The sequence below is a fragment of the Tachyglossus aculeatus genome, chromosome X3, assembly GCF_015852505.1.
Source record: "Tachyglossus aculeatus isolate mTacAcu1 chromosome X3, mTacAcu1.pri, whole genome shotgun sequence".
NCBI classification, from domain to species: Eukaryota; Metazoa; Chordata; class Mammalia; order Monotremata; family Tachyglossidae; genus Tachyglossus; species Tachyglossus aculeatus.
In genome coordinates this window covers 25,947,992-25,969,699 of record NC_052099.1, presented here as the reverse complement: position 1 = coordinate 25,969,699, position 21,708 = coordinate 25,947,992, and the positions used below count along the sequence as shown (strand labels likewise).

The following is a 21,708-nucleotide window of genomic DNA, read 5'->3' as shown; positions in this document are numbered from 1 at the left end:
GGATAAATACAATAATAATGCCAACAATAATAATAATAATGACATTTATTAAGTGCTTACTATGTGCAAAGCACTGTTCTAAGCGCTGGGGAGGTTACAAGGTGATCAGGTTGTCCCAAGGGGGGCTCACAGTCTTAATCCCCATTTTACAGATGAGGGAACTGAGGCACAGAGAAGTCAAGTGACTTTCCCAGAGTCACACAGGTGCCAACTGGCCGAGCCGGGATTTGAACCCATGACCTCTGACTCCAAAGCCCGGGCTCTTTCCCCTGAGCCACGCTGCTTCTCTATAAGAATACAATACAATAATAATAATAGTAATAATAATAATAAAGCAGGTAGAGTTCACAAGCAAGCCCAGACTCATACATTTCAAACTTTGAATGAACTTCCTTGTAACTTCACAGGAAGTCAGAGAATAGCGAATGATATTAGCTACCTGTAAATCCATCCGCACATTGGTCTGTGATGTTAGATGCTTAATGAGATAACATTTAGTCACCCCTCCAAACATTTTCTTCCTGCTAGTTTCTTCCCCCAGTCAATGCTGCCTGGGCTCTAATGCCTAGTAGATGGTGCCATCTAGTAGAAGTCATTGGGAATTGAAATGTTCCGTTCCTACCTCTGGAGGAATATTAGAGCAATATTCCAAGGAAAGAATTTTAAGAGCAGTCGACCTTAGTTTTTCCCATTCTCCCTTTCTGCGTATTGAACTGTGTCACCAGTTGGTTGCAATGAAAGAAAAATCAAGTACTTCCAGCTGGGAGTAATCATCACTGTATGTAGATAGGACCTTCTCAAAGAGGACTCTACCGATAACTCACATGAACAATGGACTGATGTAGGGTAAAGGATAATAATAATAATGATAATGACATTTATCAAGTGCTTACTAGCTTACTCCTAGCTGAGTAGTGATAGCACTGAATAAAGGGATCGGTTCCTATTGCCTGAGCTGGAACAGCATCATCATCAATCGTATTTATTGAGCACTTACTATGTGCAGAGCACTGTACTAAGCACTTGGGAAGTACAAATTGGCAACATATAGCAACAGTCCCTACCCAACAGTGGGCTCACAGTCTAAAAGGGGGAGACAGAGAACAAAACCAAACATACTGACAAAATAAAATAAATAGAATAGATATGTACAAATCAAATAAATAGAGTAAAAAATATGTACAAACATATATACATATATACAGGTGCTGTGGGGAAGGGAAGGAGGTAAGATGGGGGGGATGGAGAGGGGGACGAGGGGGAGAGGAAGGAAGGGGCTCAGTCTGGGAAGGCCTCCTGGAGGAGGCCTTCTCCACAGTATCTGTGGAGTAAACTCTTCTACAGCCAAGGATGATTTATTCCTGAATTCCTAGATGCGAGGCTGGCCTGGTGGCAAAAACATCGCCAGGAAATCAAGACCCTTCCCAGCCAGAACACTTGAGAGTGAGGGAAAGGAAGAGAGGGGATCTGAGGACTTTCTGCCCACTCCTCACCTATATCCCCCTCTAGCCTGTAAGCTCTTTGTGGGCAGGGAACATGTCTACCAACTCTGTTATATTGTAATAATAATAATTATGGCATTTGTTAAGCACTTACTATGTGCCAAGTTCTAAGTGCTGGGGAAGATAATAAGCAATCAGTTTGGATGCAGTTCCTGTCCCACATGCGGCTCACAGTCTCAATCTCCATTTGACAGATGAGTTAACGGAGGCACAGAGAAGTTAAGTGACTTAGCCAAGGTCACACAGCAGAGAGGTGGCGGAGCCAGGATTAGAATCCACGACCTATGACTCTCAAGCCCGGGCTCTTGCCACTAGACCATGCTGCTTCCCCAAAGGCTTAGTAGAGGGCTCTGCACACCATAAATATGATTGATAGCCTTACTGGCTTTGAGAAGCTCCTCCCTGTACTCTGAGCTCTAGGCTCATAAGGAGATTTTCTGGCCAGAAATAGCCCAAATGGACCCAAACCTACTGGATTTTCCCTGGAGTTTCAGGGAGTGGGGCATCAGTCCAGTCTGCCCAAACACCCGGGCATATTTTTCAAAGTGCAAGCATTTTACCTAAAATCAACCTTCCTCTTTCTTCTAATCCCCAATCTCTCTGGAACTCGGATTCACTGCTGATTTTTTTTCCCATCTTTTCCCTCACTTTCTGACTTTTGTTTTCTATATTTATAATAATAATAATAATAATGGCATTTGTTAAGCGCTTACTATGTGCAAAGCCCTGTTCTAAGCGCTGGGGGAGATGCAGTGTGATCAAGTTGTCCCACGGGGGGCTCACAGTCTTAATCCCCATTTTTCCAGATGAGGTAACTGAGGCTCAGAGAAGTTAAGTGACTTGCCCAAGGTCACACAGCAGACTTGTGGCGGAGCTGGGATTCGAACCCATGGCCTTTGACTCCAAAGACTGGGCTCTTTCCACTGAGCCACGCTGCTTCTCTGCTGCTTCTATTTATCACCACCTTGTGTTTTTATTTTGCATGGTTTTCTTCACCAGAGTCCTCTTTATCATCGACCTTCATTTCTGCAGCCTAGAAGGGCTCCTCTCTACTTGGGAACCCTTTCCATTTCTGTTTGCATTCTCACCCCTCCTCCAAATTCGCCCATTCTTTTTTTTCCCCCCTCCTTTCCTTCCACTCCCTAGAGCTCTCATGCCTCTCCACTCTGCCTGTCATGGAGATTTTCAATAAAATACAACTCATTTTCCCACAGTTACAATGATCTCGGAATTTGCTTAGTAAGGGTCACCAGCTGCTAGTTAAGCCAATCAAAAGTGTCTCTAAAACCTGGCACGATTTTGGAACAGCCGGAATAAACGGCTACAACGTGTTTGTCTGTACTCTGATCATCTGTTTGTTTTAGGTATTAACCATGGGCCTGTTATAGCAGGTGTGATTGGAGCTCAGAAACCTCAGTACGACATCTGGGGCAACACAGTTAATGTGGCAAGTAGGATGGACAGCACTGGCGTCTTGGACAAAATACAGGTAATTGGATTTGCGCTTTAATCCTTTCCTATTTTGTGCCTACGGATTTTGAGTCCAAGCAGTTCAGATCAAGGGGAGAATCTACAGAAGACGTAAATAATGGTTAAATGCTCAGTCAGAGAGGAGGGAAGGGGTGTTTTTAGAAGTGTACAGTATTGCTAAATTTGAAGTGCAATTGCAATCCTTCAAATCAGTGAGCCTCCCTCACAATATGAATTCTGTATCAGTGGAAATTCCAGTAGATTTATAAGGGGAAAGGGATCAAAGAAATCATTTCATTATCCTCTACCCTCCCTGGGTTCTCATCATCATCATCATCATCATCATCAATCGTATTTATTGAGCGCTTACTATGTGCAGAGCACTGTACTAAGCGCTTGGGAAGTACAAATTGGCAACATATAGAGACAGTCCCTACCCAACATTGGGCTCACAGTCTAAAAGGGGGAGACAGAGAACAAAACCAAACATACTAACAAAATAAAATAGAGTAGATATGTACAAGTAAAATAAATAAATGAATAAATAGAGTAATAAATATGTACAAACATATATACATATATACAGGTGCTGTGGGGAAGGGAAGGAGGTAAGATGGGGGGGATGGAGAGGGGGACGAGGGTTCTGAGTCTAATTTGGTCCTAAGTGAAAATGCATTTACTATTCACTCAGCTATGTTTAATTCAGTTCCCACTACCCTCTCCCTCACTCCCAAAATCAACACTCCGGTGAATTCCTGTAAGCTGCAGAGGGGCAGTTACCCATTCAGGGACAGCATGGAACATAAGGGATAAAGGACCCCAGTCTCTAAATGTGACTCATCACCCCTCTTTTGAGTCTCCTATTTGCCTAGAATATGTCACAATATTTCCATTTCCTATGCTATTTTCATGAAAAACAATATTGGGTAATGTCTAAATATTCTTTTGCTTGAGATCAACCAAATTCAAATAATAGAAAAATCACCCAACTTAAACATTCTGGTGGTCTGTTTTCCATGCAGTGGGTTCACATGTTTATGATAACTCAACGTACCTTTAGAAAAGCTGTAAGCCTAGTTGTGGGCCCAATGGAAATAGCCTGTCTCTGGGAGTTAGGATACCTGGGTTCTAGTTCACTTGTATCTGTCAGGACTATGCCATCAGCAGGGATAATTTCTGGCCAAAAATCCTCCTAAGGCAGTCAGCAAAACTCCTAAAAAGTAGCTAACTCTCTTGGATAGCAAGGAACACAAGGGCTGCTAAAGCAAATTCCTGCTGGGTGGCAATGGCCCTGACGTCTAGAACTGAGGATTTTTTTTTTATTAAATTTGTTAAGTTAGAGAACTTCTGTTAGAGAAGCAGCATGGCTCAGTGGAAAGAGCACGGGCTTTGGAGTCAGAGGTCATGGGTTCGAATCCCAGCTCTGCCAATTGTCAGCTATGTGACTTTGGGCAAGTCACTTTCAGTTACCTCATCTGTAAAATGGGGATTAAAACTGTGAGCCCCCTGTGGGATAACCTGATCACCTTGTAACCTCTCCAGTGCTTAGAACAGTGCTTTGCACTTAGTAAGTGCTTAATAAATGTCATTGTTATCATTATTATTAAATGCTTACTATGTGTCAATCACTCTTCTAAATCCTGAAGTAGATGCAAGTTTACCAGGTTGGGCACAGTCCCTATCCCACATGGGGCTCACAGTCTAAGTAGGAGGAAGTAGGATTTAATCCCCATTTTACAGTTGAGGAAACTGAGTCACAGAGAAGTTAAGTGACGTCTAAAATCACACGGTAAGCAACTGACGGAGCCAGGATTAGAACCCAAGTCCTCTAACTGCCAGGCCCATGCTCTTTCTACTAGTTCGTGCTGTTCTGTCACTTTATGTGGGCAACTCCCTCAAACGGGCCATGCATTCTAACTATATTGGCCTAAGCCCTATTCACACAAATTTTCCAGTTTTTTAATGGAGGTCAAAAACCCAGGGGTATTGGGGATCGGACAAAATTTTGAGTTACTGCCACCCAACTACCTATTCCCATGTCTAAGAGAGTATTATGTTTCACCGGACCCAGTAAAATATTTACATAAAATGCAAGCTTCTCTTGGGAACACCCCTACAAAGGTTATCTTTAATTTCCAAGTTTAGGAGCTACGTAACATATGGGTGATTGGCATACTGTCTCCACAATCTAAAGGAAATGGAAGGGAAGAGGAAGGTGTCCAAAGATTACAGCAGGAAGCCAGAAGGTGCCATTCTTCCCCTTGGGCTCAGGAGGGCTATTTGCAGCTAACCCTACAGGAGTTGCCATCTTAAGGGAACTGTCTCCTGAATGCCCAATAGCCAGGAAACCACTAATAATAGGTATAATAATAATTGTGGTATTTGTTAAGCACTTATATTGGACCAGGAACTGTGCTACACATTGGAATACAGGATAATTACTACTTGTGACCACCCACAGCAGGGTATAATGTAAAAATACAAAAATATTGTATTTTTATCTCCCCTTTTAGACTGTGAGCCCACTGTTGGGTAGGTACTGTCTCTATATGTTGCCAACTTGTACTTCCCAAGCGCTTAGTACAGTGCTCTGCACACAGTAAGCGCTCAATAAATACGATTGATGATGATGATGATACCCTTTTGCAGAGCTTTGAGTCTGTATAGCTGCTGGACCAGAGACTCAACTGAACTACTGTCCTGGCTGGACTCCAATCCACCTCAATCCATGTTTCTTGGATGTTTGCTGCCCTTGGAAGGAATGAGCAGCTTGGCCTAGTGGATAGAGCCCAGCCCTGGGAATCAGAAGGTCATAGATTCTAATCCCAGCACCGCCACTTGTCTCCTGTGTGACCTTGGGCAAGCCACTTCACTTCTCTGGGCCTCAGTTACCTCATCTGTAAAATGGGGATTGAGACTGTGATCCCCATGCGGAACAGGGGCTGTTCATTCATTCATTCAATTGTATTCACTGAGTGCTTACTGCGTGCAGAGCACTGTACTCAGTGCTTGGGAGAGTACGATACAACAATAAACAGTCACATTCCCTGCTCACAGTGAGCTTACAGTTTAGAGTGTCCAGTGTCCCACCTGACTTGCTTATATCCATCCCAGTGCCTGGTACATAGTAAGCGCTTAACAAATACCAAAGTTGTTATTATTATTTTTATTGGGGAGAACTGGGGCCAGAGTCATAAAAATCAGCTCCTGAGCAGCCATACTCTCAGTGCCTCACCAGAATAGTAAATCTTGTTTCGAGTTGCACAAAACATCTGGCACTTGGGGCTTTCAGAATGCACTAGCACATTATGTGCACTTTAAGGTCCGATGTTCTGCAAAGGTTTAATTCTCTACTGCACTTTCTAAGCAGTTTTCAAGAGCACCGGATAACTACAGCATGCAGTCTAAGAGGAGGCCAACCTCAATACTGGAGACTTGAAATCCCACTAAGGACAATTCTGAAAATGAGTTTAGATCCATGGAGTCTCCAGGAGAATGGATGATAGCAGGTCTATGGACACTGAACCACCACCAACCACTGAAAACTCAGGGCTGAGTTTACCTGTCAGAGCTAAAATATATTTCCAGAGCAAGATGCAGCGCTTAACGTGGCAGCTGGAAGGTTTATAGCAGGGAGTAATTCTCATTTCCTTCTGCTGCTCTTAGTCCAGCTCTTTCCAGGTTGACTGCTTCTCACTTCCACTCGTGCAGGAAATAATTAAAGGGGAGGAGACGGAGAGTTCTAGGTCATCGGAAATAGACTGAGGATAGCTAACGCCACTTTACCCTTCTATGACACTTTCCATCTTTGAATTTCAGTCACTGCCCTACTTTAATTCTCACATCTCAGGACAGTTCAATATTAAGCAATTAAGAAGAGGATAAATCAAAGAGATTCAGCCCTCCCCGTAAACCCAGATTTGTTTAGGCCCTTTAAGTGGTGTTACTCAGGTAACTCATGATTATTAATAGAAATTATCTTTGGTATAACAGGTTGTGAGGTCAAAAACTCAAAAGTGGATTATTAACTTGGTCAAAGCTCTGCCTTATGGGAAACGGTAGTCTCAGCAAATGACTTAAAGCTCTGGTTTCCTCTCAAGTGTTGAAACCATAGGCGGCCTCTTTGCCTTAAGCCTTGTGGGCAGGGAACATGTCAGGCGAGCAACCATATTTATTGAGCACTTACTGTGTGTAGAGCACTGTATTGAGCACTTGGGAATGTCCAGTACAATGGAGTTGGTAGATAGGTCGTTCCCTGCCCACAAGGAACAAGGTGCAAATCTAAGTGCAAGGGTGACCCAGAAAGGAATGGGACAAGAGGAAATGAGGGCTCGGTTGGGGAAGGCCTCTGGGAGGAGTTGTTTTTTTCCAACTAAGTAAATGCTCAGTACGTACAATTGATTGGTTGATTGATTCCCATGAGAGGGTTGGTCTAAAAACTCCTCTGAGGTCATTACACAGCACAGTCACTGTATAGTTAATTTTATTATTTATAATGATTATTATTCTAATTATATTTGTCAAGTGCTTGCTATGTGCAAACCACTTTACTAAACTCTGGGGTAGATATAAGACAATCAGGCATTGAATTCCCAGTTTACAGATGAGGCAGGGAGAAGCGAAGTGACTTGCCGGTAAGCTTTACGCTCTTGCCACTCATTACTATTCTATTGTAAAGTTCTCAAAACACTAAGAAACACAAACTAATTTGTGGTACAAAGCAGTAAAGCTGGGGCGAGTATATTTGTGGAGAAGAATAGTCTTACAAAAAAATCCATTTTTTTCCTCAGTCTGCTCAGGACCAATCGGTTGTTAGGCTCCAGATTAATGTTAGCGAAGATTTACATCTAATTTGTGTCTTGTTCTGTGAAGACTTACGTCTGATTTATTTTAATGTCTGTCTCCCCCGCAAGATTGTGAACTCCTTGGAGGCAGGGTTTAGGTCTACCAACTCTACTGTACCCTTCAAAGCTCTTAGTGCAATTTCTACCAATTGACCGAACAATTTATCGGAGCCACCCCAAATTAGTCTCACCCTTACCCTGTTCCAGAATTCCTAATGTCAGCCATTCCACCTGATGAACCAGCTTGCATTTAGGCTTTTTCCACGTTGGCCCCAGCCCTGTCTCTCTTGCCACTCTTGGAGTCCTCAGGACCATCTAAGAAAGGGCAGCCAGGCAGTTTCCCCTTTTAGACTGTGAGCCCACTGTTGGGTAGGGACTGTCTCTATATGTTGCCAATTTGTACTTCCCAAGCGCTTAGTACAGTGCTCTGCACATAGTAAGCACTCAATAAATACGATTGATGATGATAATGATGATGATGAGTAGCAGCTATCAACCCTGCAGCCACCTTGGCCCGTTCAGGAGGGACTCAAGAAGAAGCAACCCCAAGGCCCTGGTTGCCATCTTTCCAGGTGTGCAAGCCCATGTTTCCAGTCCTACCTTGCCAAGTGGTGACCAAAAAAGTGCCATTTAGCAAACCCTCTTTCCACTAGATTGAAAATGAGGCTAATGCTGTGGCACCACTAAGAAACAGGTAGGAAACCTATTCATTTTCTTTTATCTTTTTCTCAGCCTGCTCACGTTTGCCCTAGGCAGGTACCTGCTCCGTGTGCTTACCTCTTTGCCTAAAAAGTCTCTGCTCTCACTTCAATTTCAGGTCACAGAAGAGACAAATATTGTCTTGCAGACCCTAGGATACGTGTGCACCTGTAGAGGAATAATCAATGTGAAAGGCAAGGGGGAACTGAAGACGTATTTTGTACATACCGAAATGACCAGGTCCCTTTCCCAGGGGAACGTGACATCCTGAAGAATATTTTTAGGTTGGGCAACAATACCGTATTTTTCAGGAAAGTATCACGCACTCTCTGACTACGTTTTTGTCCCCTGCCGTGAATGTGCGTGTTACTTTCCGCTGTGTGAAACTTTGGCAGAATAGTCCCCATGGCCCAGCCACAAGCAACGCCGCACTTTTCTGAAATGTTGGGATGTTTGTGTGCCGTGTGCCATGGGATGGGAAGACTCGATTGCCACTTGCACTGTGTTTACTCCAAGTGGAGGAAAGACTGAAAAGGAGAGAACGCGTAAGCGATGCAAGAGAAGAGCGAAAGGACTGACGACGTTGTTAGAGGTAAACAAAATCATTCTTAAGGCAATAAAACTAGGGGGTGTATAATATTTTCTGGTGCATGGTATTATCTGGAAAATACGGTAGCTCCCCATTGGCATCTGCTAGCCTGATATTGAAATACACAGTATTTGTAAATAAGTTTACTCTGTCCCTTCATGCGCAGTTTGGATGTGTTCGACGATACGTCTCATAGCCAGTGGAGGTTTGCCAGCCCTCCGTGGCATTCCGATGCTGGGGCCACGTGGCGGGCAACCGATCATGTCTCATAGCCCGTGACACATTGCCATTTACTCTCAGAAATAGTCCTCACAACACAGGACCAGTTTTGTACAAAACGTGTCAAATGTTTTGATGCCATTGTCTTTTGTAAGGTTAATTAATTCATTAAAAGTTTATATGTACTTTGCGTGACGACTTCCGAGTCTTCATTTCTTTCTCTTGCAGCATTTAATTCTCATGAGCTCCTCTGGCTTTACCGGGTTAGTGTCAAGCTATTTCTTGTAAAAAGAAAAGGTCTGTGGGGAGTTATGGCGTTCTCTAGAGTCTCCGGCTTAAGAAGTATCCATGATGATACGATGCTGAAACTGGGAACCTCACAAAGAGCTCCTGTCAAGTGCCAGGGGCCCCTCAGGGGAGAAGGAGAGCAGAGCCTTTCTTCTGAGGGCCCCTCGAGATCCCCAAAGGGACCTCAGTGGCTTGGAGTGTGTAAACCAGGGCTCCTGTTCCCTGGGAGCTAGGGGAGGATCACCTGCAAACAGAGGAAAATGTGGATTTTAAAGATTGTATGTGACATATCGAGCAACTGGGAGCTTGATGCCTAGTGAAGTAACAGGCTTCCAGTTCAGGATGAGGTAGCCCTGATTTTTGGAAAGAGCCTGGTTCAAATCCCAGCTCCACCACTCGTCAGCTGTGTGACTTTGGGCAGGTCACTTAACTTCTCTGCGCCTCAGTTACCTCATCTGGAAAATGGGGATTAAGACTTGAGTCCCCTGTGGGACAACCTGATTACCTTGTATCCTCCCCAGCGCTTAGAACAGTGCTTTGCACAAAGTAAGCGCTTAACAAATGCCGTCATTATTATTACCTTTCGTAACTTGTTTGGCATTCTTAGAACCAATAGAGCCCCTTCTGAACTTCCTGGATGGTATACTTCTACTGTAATCTGCATTGCCTTTTGTTGGAGAGCCTGTAGAAATGGAGTGAATGTTATTTACAGAATTCTCTTCATAAATTTAAGCTCCTTGAGGGCTGGGATCGTGGTAGAGCCAGTCCTCTCCCAATATGGGGGCTGTGTTCTTGAAGGATCGTACATTTAGGAAGCTTCGAATTGTAGCGTTCGTCTTGTGCTCGACACTGTTTGCTTTTTCTGGCTGTGTGGCAGTTGACAGAGACTTTCTCTACTCCTGCCACCACGTCCTGTCCAAAACACTGAGTGAAAATAAGCTATCTGGCAGACGTCAATGGACTCTCCCAACCACTTAGTACAGTGCTGTGGCCTCAGTTAATAGTATTGACTGAATCCAGTCCCATCATTCCAAATGTGATCTAAACACATACTATGTTGCCGTTCACGATGACAGAGTCATAATGATAATAATAATGTTGGTATTTCTTAAGCGCTTACTATGTGCCAAGCACTGTTCTAAGCACTGGGGAGGATCCAAGGTGATCAGGTTGTTCCACGTGGGGCTTTCTGTCTTCATCCCCATTTTACAGATGAGGTAACTGAGACACAGAGAAGTGAAGTGACTTGCCCAAAGTCACACAGCTGACAATTGGCGGAGCAGGGATTCGAACCCATGACCTCTGACTCCTAAGCCCGGGCTCTTTCCACTGAGCCATGCTACATGGAGCAATCCACATGCTTTGCACACAGTAAGCGCTTAACAAATGCCATCATTATTGTTATTATTACAGAATGTAGTCATCTCCTGGGAGAGTGAAATATTCTAACACCGAAGGCCAGGGAAATGGAGAGCAGGGAAAGACAGGGGAGAGGCTGAGTAGTGGAATCTTTTTTTTTGTATTCTTTCTTAAGCCCATCCCACTTTCCTAATCCTAAATCAGATCCGGGTAATAGGAGGTGTATCTTTATTCAGTATATGTGATCGCTAGTGGATCCCCGCCCCGCTGAGGATGGCACCTGGAGAGTTTGCAATACCCTATCAGTTTCGACGACAAGCGGGAGAGTCAAGCAGGGTCATACCCATTCCATTCCTAGCTCGGGCAGTGGCTAGCGAGTGGCAGGCAACCTGCAACAAGTCAAAACTCGTCTGTGCTGGGCAGCAGCAGCATGGGAGAGAGGCAAGGGGGGAGGTTCAGGTTTAGAGAAGCAGTGTGACTCAGTTATTACCTTTCTTAACTTTTTTGGCATTCTTAGAACCAATAGAGCCCCTTCTGAACTTCCTGGATGGTATACTTCTACTGTAATATGCATTGCCTTTTGCTGGAGAGCCTGTAGAAATGGAGTGAATGTTATCTACAGAATTCTCTTCATAAATTTAAGCTCCTTGAGGGCAGGGATCATGGTACAACCTTGATCACCGTTGTATCCCCCCCCCCCCGCCCCCACTGCTTAGAACAGTGCTTGGCACATAGTAAGCGCTTAAGAAATACCACCATTATTATTATTATTACTGCGTGGAAGAAGGCAGTGGTAAGCCACTTCCATATTTTTAACAAGAAAACCTCTATTGATACACTACCAAAATGATGGCAGATGGAGGTGGGGCATTCTGAGAGAGATGTGTCCTTGGAGTCGCTATGGTTCGGAGACGACCTGACAGCAGAAGACAATTGCGTTCTCATTTGTGGAGTGTTCATTTATGTTAAAAATCACTCACCTGCCTGCAGGATCCTGGTTTACCAGAATCCCCTGACTTTCTTTCCAGCCCTATTGTCCTGTAATTCAAAGATTCTGTGATTCTCTTTTAGCTTCTCAAATCATGTACAAAAAAAACCCGGGAGGGGGGCGGGAAGGAGGTGGTTCCTAACAACTGAATTACCCTGATCTCTCCCAGTATGGATGTAAAAGAACAGTAAAATTTGGTTTTTCCCTTCAAAACAGATTTGGAAATCTCATAAAGGAAAGCTTCGTGATTCATAAAGCGAAGACTCCAACCATGCAAATGAGAATTATCCAGGTATGAGATAATAGCACAACACCTGGAAATCATCAAGCCTAGATGATTTGAATTACCCTAGATTTGCTGAATAAACACCCCAATTACCTACTCCATTTTTGGAAACTTACGAGGCATGTGGGAGAAGGAAAAGATAGTGAAGGAGCCAAGTAGCAACCATTTTCTAAAGAAAATGGATTTCATTAATTATGTCCTTGAAAATCTGACTACAATACTTATCAGAGAAAATTTTGCCACGAGATGAATGAAAGCATCATGAAAAATCTTTAATCCAGGAGCCAGTATTAAGCATCTACTGAGTGCAAAGCACGCTTGGGAGACCTCAATGGAATTAATAGACATGATCCCTCCCCTCAAGGATCTTACGATCTAGTTGGGAGAGACAAACCCTAAATTAAATTACCTCTGGGAAGAATAAGTAGAACACGGGTGTTTATCATCAATCGTATTTATTGAGCGCTTACTGTGTGCAGAGCACTGTACTAAGCGCTTGGGAAGTACAAATTGGCAACATATAGAGACAGTCCCTACCCAACAGTGAGCTCACAGTCTAAAAGGGGGAGACAGAGAACAAAACCAAACATACTAACAAAATAAAATAAATAGAATAGATATGCACAAGTAAAATAAATAAATAATTTATTTAACATAGATAGTTTATGTGGCTTGGAAGTCCTAAAATGACAGGGGAAGGGATTTAAACTGGGGAGATGGAGAGAAGGCCTCCCAGAGATGATGTGTTTACATAGGAAGCAGCGTGACTTAGTGGATAGAGACTGAGCCTGGAGTCAGGAGGACTGCATTTTAAACCCGGCTCTGCCACATGTCTGCTGTGTGAATTTGAGGAAGTCACTTAATTTCTCTGTGCCTCAGTTACCTCATCTGTAAATGGGGATAAGAGTGTGAGCCCACGTGGGACAGGGACTGTGTCCAACCTGATTATCACCCGAGAGCTTTGAACAGAGTTTGGCAAATAGCAGGGCTTAACAAGTACCGTAATTATTATTAATTATTAGAAGGTATTGAAGAGCAACAAAGGAGACAAAGGGGAAGGTAGTTTTAGGGAGGATGGTGGAAAGAACACTGTGGTTCGCTAATGGAGTAGAAACCGTATTCGCGGATTTAAAAAAAATGGGTCAAAAGTAGGATCAGTTGCCAAGGAATGAGTTAAAGATCCCATAGGAATCTAATTAAAATAGGGGGAAAGTCTTAAATTTTGAGGATCCTTTAATATCAGGGCCAATACTGAACTCTTTTCCCAAAGAATATCCTGTGAAAATTGTTTTATGTTTTAGATTTTTTTTTTAAGATTAAAATGCATCTCAGTTCATGGAATTATTTTTGTCAACTCTGAAAAGGCATAAATATCTGCACATCATTTAAAACCGGGTCACAGTCATCCAAAACCAACCTTTTTACTTCGGGGCCCAGCATACTGCTATCTTCGCGCCTACTAATTACACTCCCATTTTGTGATAGACAAGTTTGAAAGGATGATGTGAATTTGGAAAGACCACAGGACTGGATCGTAATCCAAGCTCTGCTACTTGTCTGCTGCGTGACCTTGGGCAAGTCACATAACTCTGCCGTGCCTCAGTTAGTTCACCTGTAAAATGGGGATTAAGACTGTAAATCCTATGTGGGACAGAAACCGTGTCCAACCTGATTACCTTGTATCTACCTCAGTGCTTAGAACAGTGCTTGGCACATAGTAAGAGCTTCACAAATACCATTAAAAAAAGAGAAGAATGAATTTTGTGAATTTAGCTGTGGGAGCTGTGACAAATCACTTAATTTCAGGCTTGAACAGACAGATTTCTAATAGCACTTCGGTGGAATCTGCTCGTTGTTGGGTAGGGACTGTCTCTATATGTTGCCTATTTGTACTTCTCAAGCGCTTAGTACAGTGCTCTGCACACAGTAAGGGCTCAATAAATGTAATTGAATGAATGGAATGAATGCTGTAGTTGTGAGAATGCTGCTCTTTAGGAGAGAAATAACCTTTGAACAGGAAAAAGATGAGGGAATTTTAAGGTCCAGTTATTAACGGCCCCGTAGAGGAGATTGCTGGTGAAGTGTTGTAAGGTCATTTTGTGACATGCTGTTTTACTAACAGTGTTACCCAGGATCAGGTTTTACTCACCATCTTTAAGCTGTTCTCTAGAGAAAACAACCCTCAGAGTTGCCAGCGTAAACTATTCAGTTTTTGTTTGGACGGTTTCCTGGTTGTTTTGGAACATGTTTTTCTATTTAGACGATTTTTATTTACACATGTTTGTTCTGTGTCTGGCTTTGAGAATGAAGAGAATAGCTATTCTGGAGAAAATTGGCCATTTCTTCAACCTCAAAAGATTTAATAACAGAGTTGAGCTGTTTCAGATTAAGTTTCTCTGTTCTCATTAGGGATGAGATGGGGAGAAAAGCCATGATTAAAGCATCCCTGGTTAGAACTCCTTAGATTGGAAAGGGATCAGACTACATTGGTAGTGTGATGATTGATTGGTCATGATTTAGAATGCCTGCTTAGAAGAGAGTGTGGCTTAGTGGATATATCACAGGACTGCTAAGTCTCTTGACTTCGAGAGACCTGGCTTCCACTCTTGACTCTGCCGTTTGCAAAATGTGTGGCCTTCGTCAAGGCATTTAACTTTTCCGGGGCTCACTTTTCTCCTCTATAAAGTGGGGATTAAATACCTGTCTCCCTTTCCCCTTAGACTGGGAGTGGGACAGTGCCTGATACGATTATTCATTCATTAATTCAATCATATTTTTTGAGCGCTTACTGTGTGCAGAGCACTGTACTAAGTGCTTGGGAAGTATAAGTTGGCAATATATAGAGATGGTCCTAACTCCACAACAGGCTCACAGTCTAGAAGGGAGAGACAGACAACAAAATACGTGGGTAGGTATTAAGTCATCAAAATAAATAGAAATAAAGCTAGATGCACATCATTAACAAAATAAATAGAATAGTAAATATGTACAAGTAAAATAAATAGAGTAATAAATCTGTACAAACATATATACAAGTGCTGTGGGGAGGGGAAGGAGGTAAAATTATGTTTAATGTGCCCAAAGAGTAAAAAAAAAAGGGGGGGGGGGGTTTCTGGTTCCTTTGAGTGACTAAATGACCAGAAGTTTCTACACTGCTCAGCTTTTTAGATGTTTCAGGAAAGTGGTATATTACTGCTGTGAATACTGACCTAGAGGAAGACTTCTAATACCAATTTGCAATGTGGTTTGGGACCAAGACAAAAAGTTTCTCCTTGCATTACAGAGAGGGAATAAATTGAGTTGATATGCTCGGTCAATATCAGGATTACAGCCAAACGAGGGCTATGCTGGGACACCCTGGAGATCTCAAATAATAATAATAATGATAATAATGATGGCATTTGTTAAGCGCTTACTATATGCAAAGCACTGTTCTAAGCTCTGGGGGGATACAAGGTGATCACGTTGTCCCACTTGGGGCTCACAGTCTTAATCCCCATTTTACAGCTGAGGTAATTGAGGCTCAGAGAAGTTAAGTGACTTGTCCCTGGTCACACAGCGGACTTGGGGGGGAGCCGGGATTAGAACCCATGACCTCCTACTCCCAAGCCCATGCTCCTTCCACTGAGCCACGCTGCTTCTCTAATCTGATCTTGAGCTGATCTTCAGCTAGTTGAGGCTCCAAAGTTGGATTTATCCAAAGTGAGCATCGGAGGGGAAAGCAACGGTCTGGGCATCAACTACATCAGGGATCCACAATAGAAACATCTCAATCAATCAGTGCTATTTATTGAACACTTAATGTGTGGAGAACATGGCCTAATGGAAAGAGCTTGGGTTTGGGAGTACAGAGCTTCTAGTCCCAGCCTTCCCACTCACCTGCTGTGTGACCTTGGGCAAGTTTCTTAAATGATCTGGGCCTCAGTTACCTCATCTGTAATATGGGGATTTGGAAAGCCTATAGAAACTTTCCTTTAACAGTTGGAATCATAATCAACATAAGGGATTATTTTTAACTGCCTGGTAGGACATTTTCATGTTCGTACAGTAAAATTCATGTCATTTTAAGAACATCATAAAGATTATTGAAGCATGCTTAAAAACTGCTGTGAATACAAAATTCTCCCTCAAATGCCTTAAAAACAATATCTGGATTGAAGAGGAGTCAAAAAGTCATAATAGAAAATAGACTTTATTGGTATATTCATGGATAAACAGAAATGGATCATATTAACCAGATATACTAAAATATCGAAAGTCACCATCATACCTGGAAAAAAATCCTTAGCAATTACAAAAGAAATTGTAGCACTATGTGCTAAAAGAAAGGCCAGATTTTCAATGTAGGAAATAATGGAGTGCAATGGCCAACAGTTACACTTCTTTCAAGAGCTTCTAGGGGAAAAGTTTCAGCTGTGCTGTCATTAAATCTAAGCTGATTTCAGGCTAAATTGCCCTAGTTGGATCGAACAGGAAATAAAGGTTAAATTAAACCGCTTTTATTCTTCTACCCCTCCCCATCCCCAAACAGAAACCCACTGGTACCGTGACCCAAATACCCATCTCGCTGAAGGTAAAAACGTCAGAAAGGAGCGATGTGTCCAAAGCTGGCTTCCTTCATGCAGGTGATGTCATTTTTCCGGTAGAACTCAGCCTTCACACGGTTGACCCTCACGTTGTCTCTGCTGAGCTGTTCCACGGGATGTTTTATGTGCCGCCCGTACTCTGAAGATGCCAAAACCCCGACAGGTCTTGCCCATTCCTATTGAAATGGCACACGGCAGCCACAGGGGTTAGCACTCATTCACACTCAGTCGTATTTATTGAGTGCTTACTGTGTGCAGAACACTGTACTACCTACAATGAGTTTATAGTCTAGAGTGCTCTCGGACAAACTTCTTATAAAATAGGCAACGTTCAATGATAATGATTATTGAAAACAGCGTGGCTTAGTGAGCGAACCCGGGCTTGGAAGTCAGAACATGTTCTAATCCCAACTCCGCCACTCGTCCGCTGTGCGAATTTGGGCGAGCCACTTAGCTTCTCTGTGCCTCAGTTACCTCATCTGTAAAATGGGGATTAAGATTCTGAGCCCCACGCGGGACAATCTGATTGCCTTGTTATCTACCCCAGCATTTAGAACAGTGCTTGGCACATAGTAAGTGCTTAACAAATACCATTATTATTATTATTAATATTATTATTATTATTATGGTACTTGTTAATCACTATGTGCCAAGCTCTGTTCTAAGCACTGGGGTAGATATAAATTAATCAGATTGGACACGGTTTCGGATCCACATGGTGCTCACACTCTTAATCCCCATTTTACTGATGAGGTAACTGAGGCCCAGAGAAGTGAAGTGACTTACCTAAGGTCACAAAGCAGACATATGATAGAGCTGGGATTAGAACCCAGGTCTTTCTGGCATCCAGGCCTGTGCTCTAGCCACTAAACCATGCTGCTTCAATGATTCACTAATAATAATAACAGTAATAATAATAATAATAGTATTTGTTCAGCACTTATTATGGAGCAGTGCATAGAGCACGGGCCTGGAGTCAGAAGGTTATGGGTTCTAATCCTGGCTCTGATACTTTTCTGCTGTGTGACTTTGGGCAAGTCACTTCAATTCTCCGTGCCTCAATTTCCTCATCTGTAAAATGGGGATTAAGACTGTGAGCTCCATGTGGGACAGGGACTTTTCCAACCCAGTTAGCTTTGATCCACAACAGCGCTTAGTACAGTGCCTGGCACATAGAAAGCTCTTAACAAATCCCAGAATTATTATGTGCCAAGCACTGTGTGAAGATGGGTGGATACAAGCAAATCAGGTTCCACCTGGGGCTCACAGTCTCAACCCCCATTTTACACGTGAGGTAACTGAGGCCCAGAGAAGCAAAGTGACTTGACCAAGGTCACACAGCAGACAAGTGGCGAGCTGGGATTAGAACCAGTGACCTTCTGACTCTCATTGCTATGGTCTATTCACTACGCCAACCTGCTGGAGTTCTCTGTTTGTAAAATTATTCATTATTCTCCTGCCTCAGTAAATCAGTGGTATTTATTGAGTGCTTACCGTGTGCAGACCACTGTGCTAAACGCTTGGGAAAATACAACACAGTGGAGTTGGAAGACACATTTTCAGCTCACAAAGACCTTACAGTCCAAAGTCTACAGTCTAAATGTCTCTCTCTCGCTCTAGACTGTAACTGGGCAGGAGACGTGCCTACCAACTCTGTTGTATTGGACTCCCTCAAGCGCTTAGTACAGTATGCTGCACACAGTAAGCGCTCAGGAAATACAATTGATTGATTGGTACCTCCCGAAAGCTTAGTACAGTTCTCTGCAAACAGTGAGCATTTGCTAAATACCATTGATTGATTAATTAGCTAGAGACGGTGGGTTATTGCCTAACTCTGGGTCACATGATCTTCATAATCCAGAGAGCATCACGGCTACATACATAATACACCATGGCTATGTACATAAATGCTCGGGGAGGTGGGTAAATATCAAGTGCTATCCCAAGTGCTTAAAAACAGCGTGGCTCAGAGGAAAGAGCCCGGGCTTTGGAGTCAGGGGTCATGGGTTCAAATCCTGCCTCTCCCAATAGTCAGCTGTGTGACTTTGGGCAAGTCACTTAACTTGTCTGTGCCTCAGTTACCTCATCTGTAAAATGGGGATTAAGACTGTGAGCCCCACGCGGGACAACCTGATCACCCTACTGTAACCTCCCCAGTGCTTAGAATAGTGCTCTGCACATAGTAAGCGCTTAACAAATACCATTATTTTTATTATTATTACACAGCAGGGGTTCAAAAAATACTGTTGATTGAGTATTCTTGCTTAGTGTTACCTCTTTGTTAACATGAAGTCCATGACTTTTTGCATGCTCTCTGTCATCTCGGTGCAGTTTTTCATTATAACCTGGAGGTCTTTTAAAAATGCAGTCATACATGGAGACGGTGCCTGTCTTGGAATAAAAAGGAAAACACCTGATTTGTTTAGGTGAAAACTTCACAGAAAGTTTTACAGCCAGAGGGCTCATGGTCTGTGGCCAAAATTACAAGCCAGGAATTGGATCTTATCAATGTCACACTGCATTTAATTTTGCTATCAAGAATGGCACATCTGGTCACTATCTGCTAGGTTCTTCTAGAAATGTTCCCTGACCTGGCAAGCCACAGCTCAGCTGAAGTTGCTACAAGTTGCGGGGGGTGGGGGGGAATATATTAAAAATGTCGAGCATCTCAGGCATAAATAGAGATTATCAGTGGCAAGGAAGACATCTGCTTTCTCTTAATTCCAGTCTAAATCCATTTAACTGTGGTACATCGGTTTTTAAAAAAGAACCAATGTCTTAGCTGATCTTTTGTTTCCACCTCATTAGGCAGGCCTGTCATGCCTACTTAGTTCGGTTCCAGAACATTTGTCATGAAATCGCCTCCCAGGTTGGTGGTGGGATAAGACTTTTCTTGAGCTTCCTAAGAAATGGTCAAGTTGTGTCTACAGTGGCCCCGGTGGGACTAAGAACCCCTGCAGACTGTTTTTGGGCCTCACATCTCATAAAGACTGACTGTCCTCTTGGTAAACTATGCCTTGGTGGAGCATTGGTAGCGCAATGAAAGGCAGGAGGTGCAGCAGAAAAATTTAATGTGAGTTCAAAATACGGAGACCAGAGTCATAAGTTTATTCTTTCCTAGATTCTATCTGCTTTTAGGTGCTGGTTTAGATTATGCATTTCACACTCCGTACAAAGTCTTCAAATAAACAGCTGCCACACCAAGTTAGTTTGGCTCTAAAGAAACCTCTGTGTGATGTTTTCTAAACTTCCCTAAACTTTCTCATTCTCTAGTGCCCTGTCTTATCTATGTGCTATATTAGAAATCATTAATTCTTTTGTTCTGACCATTTTGACACCGGCCTACATGTTTTGTTTTGTTGTCTGTCTCCCCCTTCTAGACTGTGACCCCGTTGGTGGTAGGGACTGTCACTATATGTTGCCGTCTCGCAGTATGGAGAGATAGGCTCCCTCTAGACTGGGAGCTCGTTGTGGGCAGGGATTGTCACTGTTTACTGTTGCGTTGTACTTTCCCAAACGCTTAGTACAGTGCTCTGCACACAGAAAGTGCTTACTAAATAGGATGGATTGAATAAATGAATGACTAGAGGAAAGTCCAGCCCTGCCTTAGAAACACAGCATGGCTCAATGGAAAGAGCCCGAGCTTGGGATTCAAATCCAGACTCTGCCAACTGTCAGCTGTCTGACTTTGGACAAGTAACTTGACTTCTCCAGCGTTTAGAACAGTGCTTTGCACATAGTAAGCGCTGAACAAATGCCATCATTATTATTATTCTCTGTGCCTCAGTGACCTCATTTATAAAATGGGGATGCAGACAGTGAGCCCCACGTGGGACAACCTGATCACCTTGTATCCTCCCCAGCGCTTAGAACAGTGCTTTGCACATAGTAAGCGCTTAACAAATTCCATTAGTATTATTATTATCATTACCTTGGCCTCCTGGTAGAAGTAGCTGTGCTCTTTGGGGTCCTGGCGTCGAAAGGGGACGTAGCTGAAGGAGGAAAGGGCCGAGACGGGAGGCGGCCGAGGTTTTCCTCGTAGTGATTCCACGGTTATCTCCTCTTCTTCATCCTCCTCCTCCTCCCTCCACTTCCCCCCCATCTCCATGCCTGCTTTGGGTCGGGAGGAGGAGGAGAAGGGAGGAAGAGGACGCGTTCTTCGGTTGCTAGGAAACCGGTCCCCCAGGCAGGAGAGGCACGTGGAGGAGGAGCCTTTAGAAGAGGTCGGTTGCTAGGATACGGGATGGGGTAAGGCAGGCCTTCCCTGGGCTGAAGGCCTTGCCAGGACCCCTCGTTCGACCCCCAAACCTCCCCTCCATTTTGCTTCGCGGCCGCTGCTCGAAACATCATAAAAACATCTTCCTTCCCAAAACGCAGCGTGGCTCAGTGAGAATCAATCAATAAATCAATCAATCAATCGTATTTATTGAGCGCTTACTGTGTGCAGAGCACTGTACTAAGCGCTTGGGAAGTACAAGTTGGCAACATATAGAGACAGTCCCTACCCAACAGTGGGCTCACAGTCTAAAAGAGCATGGACTTGGGAGTCAGAGGTCATGGGTTCTAATCCCGGCTCCACCACTTGTCAACTGCGTGACTTTGGGCAAGTCACTTCACTTCTCTGTGCCTCAGTTACCTCATCTGTCAAATGGGGATTAAAACTGTGAGCCTCACGTGGGACAACCTGACTACCTTGTACCCCCTCAGCGTTTAGAACAGTGCTTGGCACATCGTAAGCGCTTAACAAATGCCATCATTGTTATTATTAAAACACAGATGTGGTTAGCTCTCATAATAATACTACTACTAATAATGGCATTTGTTAAGCACTTACTATGTGCCAAGCACTGTTCCAAGCTCTGGGGTAGATAAAAGGGT

General features: G+C 43.4%; 2 protein-coding genes across 2 annotated transcripts in view; one reads left to right on the top strand and one right to left on the bottom strand.

Moving 5' to 3' along the window:
• Positions 1-9,513, top strand: part of ADCY2 (adenylate cyclase 2) — a 269,135-nt gene extending 259,622 nt beyond the window's left edge. Inside the window, exons 24-25 of the mRNA XM_038770480.1 lie at positions 2,867-2,991; positions 8,634-9,513. Coding sequence (XP_038626408.1) covers positions 2,867-2,991; positions 8,634-8,786 — 278 coding nt within the window. The 3' untranslated portion in view covers positions 8,787-9,513. The remainder of the gene's footprint in view (positions 1-2,866; positions 2,992-8,633) is intronic.
• A 7,214-nt stretch (positions 9,514-16,727) lies between these two features.
• CX3H5orf49 (chromosome X3 C5orf49 homolog) lies at positions 16,728-20,971 on the bottom strand. The gene is made up of 3 exons (XM_038770485.1): positions 20,762-20,971; positions 19,105-19,221; positions 16,728-17,006 (listed from the first exon to the last, which is right to left on the bottom strand). The coding sequence occupies exons 1-3, from the start codon at positions 20,936-20,938 to the stop codon at positions 16,827-16,829; spliced, it is 474 nt and encodes a 157-aa protein (XP_038626413.1). The 5' UTR covers positions 20,939-20,971; the 3' UTR covers positions 16,728-16,826.
• Between the last annotated feature and the right edge of the window lie 737 nt (positions 20,972-21,708).